Below are 6,611 nucleotides of genomic sequence, written 5' to 3'. Positions count from 1 at the left end.
AGGAAGGAAGGAAGGGAAGGAAGGAAAGGAAGGAAGGAAGGAAATAGGGAGGGAGGGAGGAAGGAAAGGAGGAAGGAAGGAAGGAAAGGAAGGAAGGAAGGAAAGAAAGAAAGACTGGCAGATGTGTTTTCATCCTAGATAATAATGATAATAATAATACTATGAATATTAAGAATAATAATTGAAGAAAAAAGAAGACATGCATTAACCACTTGGTACAAGATACAGTTATGAACAGTATCACAGCACACACGCACGCTCACGCACGCACACACACGCACACACACGCGCATGCACAAGCACACACACACATGCACGCACACACACGCACACACACATGCATGCATGCACAAGCACACACGCACATGCATGCACATGCACACACGCACATGTGCACACACACACATGCAAGCACACATGCACACGCACACACATACATGCACACACGCGCGCACAAGCACACACGCACATGCATGCACGTGCATGCACGCACGTGCATGCACACGCACATGCATGCACACACACATGCATGCACAGACACGAGCACACACACACGCATACATACACACACGCGCACACACACTGACTGTCGATCGTGTCTTGCAGGCTTTTTGGCGTCACGGGGAACTGCGCGGCCTGCAGCAAGCTCATCCCCGCCTTCGAGATGGTGATGAGGGCCAAGGACAACGTGTACCACCTGGACTGCTTTGCCTGCCAGCTCTGCAACCAGAGGTGAGCAGCCGCCAGGGTGCTTCCTGTCGGCCTCTGTCTTCACCCAAGCTGGTGGAGCACCTGTCTGTCTTTCTAGCACTCCTTGGGGGAGCACAGAGCGGTAGGAGCAGGTTTGTATACAGCGATCGGGGAGCACGTGTTTCCGTCTTCCTTGCTGCATGTGTTTCCCTGATGGTTTGTACACACACACACACACACACACACACACACGCCAGTACTGAGGATTGAACTCAGGTCCTGGGCACCACCCCTGAGCTCTGGTGCTCAATGCAATCGCTCTACCACTTGAACCACAACTCCATTTTTGGGCTTTTTGGCTGGTCCATTGGAGATCAGAGTCTCATGGACGTTCCTGCCCCGGGCTGGGTTTGAACCACGATCCTCAGATCTCAGCCTCCCGAGTAGCTGGGATGACAGGCGGGAGCCATTGACACCGGTTAGTCCTTGATTCCATGTGATTCATTTTACTCCGTCTTCCGTGCGTACTTTTCTAAGTTTCCTGAACGAATCATGAAATAAGGATCCGCGTTAGAAAAGCAACGTGGTAAATGTCACCCAGGGCCTCTGGAAACATCTGGATTCTAACCTGGCTGCGTGACCACCAGCTCCACTTTCCCATTTGCCCCGGGGGGGAGCTAAGTGGTTCGACTGAAGAACTTCATTCCACTCCAAGACTCGCTTTGTTTCCGGCGAAAATCCAGATCTTCGTAGACCACCGTAAGCTTCGTGGCCATTCTAGTTTACCAAGCACACAGACGCAGCTAGAGGAGAAAGCTTACGAACTGTAAAGGAGACAGAGCAGTATCGACCCCACCCCCTCCGGTGACTTTTCTAGAAAAAAAAAACCATTAATATTTTAGTGAACAAATCATTGGGAGTGTGTCTACGTGGGCGTGACAAGTTATACACAAAAACTACTGTACAGATTACACATAGATAGGCTCTTAAAAGAAAAATACAGCCGGGCACCAGTGGCTCCCGCCTGTCATCCCAGCTACTCAGGAGGCTGAGATCCGAGGATGGCGGTTCGAGGCCAGCCAGGGCAGGAAAGTCTGTGAGACTCTGATCTCCCATGAACCACCAGAAAACCGGAAGTGGCGCTGTGGCTCAAGGGGTAGAGCACCAGCCTTGAGTGAAAGAGCTCAGGGACAGTCCCTGGCCCTGAGTTTAAGCCCCAGGACTGACACAAGGAAGGAAGGAAGGAAGGAAGGAAGGAAGGTAGGAAGGAAGGAAGGAAGGAAGGAAGGCAGGCAGGCAGAGAGGGAGGAAGGAATGCCAAGTGCTGTTGTCCACACCTGTAGTTCCAGCACCCAGAAGGCCAAGGCAGGAGGCTCTGTCTGGGCTACTAAGGGAGGCCTTATTTCAAGCCAAATTTACAAAATAAAATGAACAGGAAGGAATCTTGATTTCTGATATCTTTTAAAAACTCTTTCCATCTGAATCAGACACCACCACCACCTCCCGATTTTAGGGGCGCAAGGTACGGGTGCACCCCCTCGCTGCTCAGCCCCAGGGGCAGGTGGTCGGCTCACTCCCTTTTTCAGTACTATTACGTGGAAAACGGCGAGGACCCACAAAGGAACTGCGGTTTGAATGGAGGACCCTGGCGGGAACTAACACCCATCCCCAATCAGCCCAGATCAACCTGTTACTCTCCTGCCAGAAAGTCACCAGACGACACACACCCACGTGACCTGATTCTTCCCCCAAGAATCCCTGCTCCACCTTGGCGTTGTTACCACGAGATGACATAGAATCCCAAGGACGCATCACATTAATGCCGTATTGTCTCTCGCATTATGTTTCTGTTACAGTGATAGAATCCTCATAGACACACACACACATATATATAATATGTATTTATATAGATAGACATGCTCGTGTATTTGAGACATCATCTCCTCCAAGCTGAGCACCACCAGAAGGAATCGGAGGTGCTGGGGGGCTCTTCACAAATCACCCATCCATTTGATTTTTCACCCCAGAAATGCACCTGGCCTCTCGCATGCAGAGCACAGGCCTGGTCCCCGCGATTCAAATGGCACCTCATATATTTTCCCTGTGTCTTCCAACGCCCGCGTGTTCTCATGGCCCTGTGGGCATTAATGCCGGTTATGCACAATTAGCACTAAGTTATTGTCTTGTCATTCGTGGGGGGGGGGAGGACGGGGAGGGGAGGCAGATCCTACAAGACCAACTTCTCCAATCAACTGAACTAGCTCATCTTTGCCAGCCAAGAAGAACAAGACAGATTCCGCACCCCTCAAGGTAGAAGACACCGAAGGTGGGGGACATAGGAGAAGTCTCTTTCTCCCATCAGGGGTGACTGGAAAAAGCTCTCCTTCTGGTCAAACCGTATTGGAAAACGATGTGCACCCAGAGACATAGTACCTGTTGTAATCCAGGTGTAACCCCTCTCTGTTCAACCACTGGAAGATGGAGAGAGCCGGTGGCTCACACCTGTCATCCTAGCTGGGGTCAGAAGATGGAGGTTGGAGGCCAACCCCACCCCCCACCCCAGGGTGGGAAAGTCTGTGAGGCTCTTAATCTAAAAAAAAAAAAAAAACCAAGCCAGAAGTAGCGCTGTGGTTCAAGTGGTAGAGCGCCCAGCCTGGAGCCAGGGAAGGGCGTTTCCGCCGGCAGCCAGCGGATGGGCAGGGAAAGGCAGCAAGGGTAAGTATGGAAGCTCTCTCCGGCACACGCCCCCTCCTCTCTCTCTCTGTTTGTCCAGTGTCCCCACCTTTGACATGTCGACATTCCCAGCAGCTCCTCACTTCACAGCACATGAAGGGTGGGGGGGGGGTCGGTGCACATGAAGGGGGGGGGTCGGTGCACATGAAGGGGGGGTCGGTGCACATGAAGGGGGGGTCGGTGCACATGAAGGGGGGGTCGGTGCACATGAAGGGTGGGGGTCGGTGCACATGAAGGGGGGGTCGGTGCACATGAAGGGGGGGGTCGGTGCACAATCTGTGCTTCACGATGGCTCCCCAACCGCAGAAAGCTACGGGATAGAGAGGCTGGAAGGACGGGTTCGTAAGGTCAATATGTGTAAGGATGAGGAGCTTCTCTGACTCGGGTCTACTGCTGCAGAAGGCCACACTGCTACCATTCAGTTATACACAATCATCCATGTTATCATATACCAATATGTTATCATACTGTACTATTGATATAATATAAATTATACACAATCATACCTGTTATCATATTATAGCAATATGATATCATACTATACTATTTATATAATATAAATTATACACAATCATACATGTTATCACATTATTACATGATAGTATCATAATGTATTATTCATGTCATATAAATTATACACAATCATATATAGTATAATATTATCATACTATACTATTTATATAATATAAATTATACACAATGATATATATTATATTATATTATCATAATATACTATTTATATAATATAAATTATAGGCAATCATATATTATAGTATCTTATTTTATCATAATGTATTATTTATATAATATAAATTATACACAATCATATATATTATAAACTTATATTATTTTATCAGAATATATTATTTATATAATATAAATTATACATAATCATATATATTATTAAATTATTATATTATTTTGTCATAATATATTATTCATATAATATAAATTATACATATGTTATTAAGTTATTATATTATTTTATCCTAATATATTATTCATTAATATAAATTGTACATAATCATATATTATATTATGTTAACATACTATATTATTTTCTCATAACATGTTATTTATATCATATAAATTATATATTATAAATTATATTATTTTCTCATAATTTAATATAGTACATAAATTATACATAATATATTATTTTCATATATATTATTTAATAATATTTATTCTATCATATATTTTATATTTTTATTATAATTATACAATCATAATATATTATAAATAGTACATATTTATATATGATAGATACATGCATATTATATATATTTAGTAATGTACTGTATATAATATGTATCTGTATATATAAAACGCATACACACACACACACACACACATATATATACAGATCTCTCCAGAATTAATTCACTGTTAAATGTACTGGAAACAGCACTGACATTTATTTCTGACCTTAATTATGTCCACAGTGTCAGCCATGGGGAAATGACACAAAAGATTTGAAGAAGAAGAGAAAAAAAAATACAAAAAGAACCCCCATTAAAACCAGAGCAATCTGGCACATTAAACAATGCTTGATGCAAATAAAAAGCCGGATTTCTGCAGGGGGGCACACTGGTTGTATTTGCCTCCTCCCCCTGTGAGGAAGCTCTCCCAACTGACTCAGCTGGAAAGCTGGGCGCGGTGGAATTTACGGTGTCAGAGTTGGTGGATTTGGTGCAGACAAAGAAGAAGCTACAGGCCAAAGCACATGACTCTTCACTGTGTTTCTTAATTCCTAGGCCCCAGGAAACATTCGAGAAAGCCTGGAATCAGAATCCGTTCTTTGGTTCATTTTAATGCTTGGGTTTTTTTTTCATTTTTTTTAACCTTCTAACCATAGCTCGTCCATAAGGAAAGCCCCAGAATAAAACCAAGGAGTAATGAGTGTTGCTTTGAAAATTTCACTTCAGGGCTGGGAAGGTGGCTCAGGGGTAGACTGCTCACCTGGCATGCGTGAGGCCCTGGGTTTGATTCCTCAACACCACATAAGCAGACAAAGCCGGAAGTGGCGCTGTGGCTCAAGTGGTAGAGCGCCAGCCTTGAGCTGAAAAGCTGAGGGACAGCGCCCAGGCCCAGAATTCAAGCCCCACGACCGACAAAAATAAAAATAAAAATTTCACTTCAGTGAGTGCAAATACAGACTGATTATTTTCTTCTTACCATTGGGGAGAGAGACAGAGACAGACAGAGATAGAGACAATGACAGAGAGACAGACAGATACAGAGACAATGACAGAGAGAGACAGAGACAGTGACAGAGACAGAAGAGAGGGGAGAGAAAGAGAGAAAAGGAAGGAAAGAGACAGAGGAGAGAGAGAGACTGGAGAAGCAGGAAGAGAGAGGAGCAAGAAAAGAAGAGATAAAAGAAGCCCCTGTCACTCGGGTCCAGTGTGTGTTCACCTTAACCGCCCCCCCATACCTGCACACCCAGGGCTTGTCCATTGCTGGCCAGCATGTTTTACCCACTGAACCAGTTGGCTGCGTTCTTGTCCTGAACATCAGTGACTTCCCTGAACCCAGCTGTTAAGACTACCTTTTGGGGGGGCGTGGGAGGGAATGGGGGGTAGCATTCCCAGGGGCCCCTTGTACAAGGAAAATAGCACCTGGGTGTGGGTACCACGCTCACACCTATGTATCTACAGCCGGTGCTTCACTGGGGCCTGGTGTGGTTTGGTTTGCAGGTTTTGTGTCGGAGACAAGTTCTTCCTGAAGAACAACATGATCCTGTGCCAGACGGACTACGAAGAAGGCTTAATGAAAGAAGGCTACGCACCCCAAGTCCGCTGACCCGCCCCCTCCGCACCCCCTCCCTCCACCAAGAACGGCTCAGCGCTGCGTTCCTTCCCTCTGTTCATGTATATAAAATTCAAAGCCAGAACCTTCTGCCTCCAGGTGGACTGGCTCCTTGGGAAAAAACCTGGACTGCACCTGTCACCCAGTGAGAAGGCCTTGATCAGAGTTGATTGATCATTAATATTATTATTATTATTATTAAAGGAAAAGAAAATGTAATGTACACATGGCTGGAATCTTTGGGTTTTTTGCCTGCCATTGGTTTGGGGTTTTGTTTTATTTTAATTTGTGCGTGTGTGTGCGTGTGCGCGCGTGTGTGTGTGTGTATCCCTTGGCATGAGATGTTTATTTTGGACTATTGTACATACTGTATTGTA

General features: G+C 45.4%; 1 protein-coding gene across 1 annotated transcript in view; it reads left to right on the top strand.

The window, feature by feature from the left end:
- Lmo3 (LIM domain only 3 (rhombotin-like 2)) overlaps nt 1-6,228 on the top strand; it is a 39,254-nt gene extending 33,026 nt beyond the window's left edge. Inside the window, exons 2-3 of the mRNA XM_013025091.1 lie at nt 607-732; nt 6,123-6,228. Coding sequence (XP_012880545.1) covers nt 607-732; nt 6,123-6,228 — 232 coding nt within the window. The remainder of the gene's footprint in view (nt 1-606; nt 733-6,122) is intronic.
- The last annotated feature ends 383 nt before the right edge of the window (nt 6,229-6,611 follow it).

This window comes from Dipodomys ordii, unplaced genomic scaffold (genome assembly GCF_000151885.1).
Source record: "Dipodomys ordii isolate 6190 unplaced genomic scaffold, Dord_2.0 Scaffold81, whole genome shotgun sequence".
Lineage (NCBI taxonomy): Eukaryota > Metazoa > Chordata > Mammalia > Rodentia > Heteromyidae > Dipodomys > Dipodomys ordii.
This window is presented reverse-complemented; position numbering and strand designations above follow the sequence as displayed.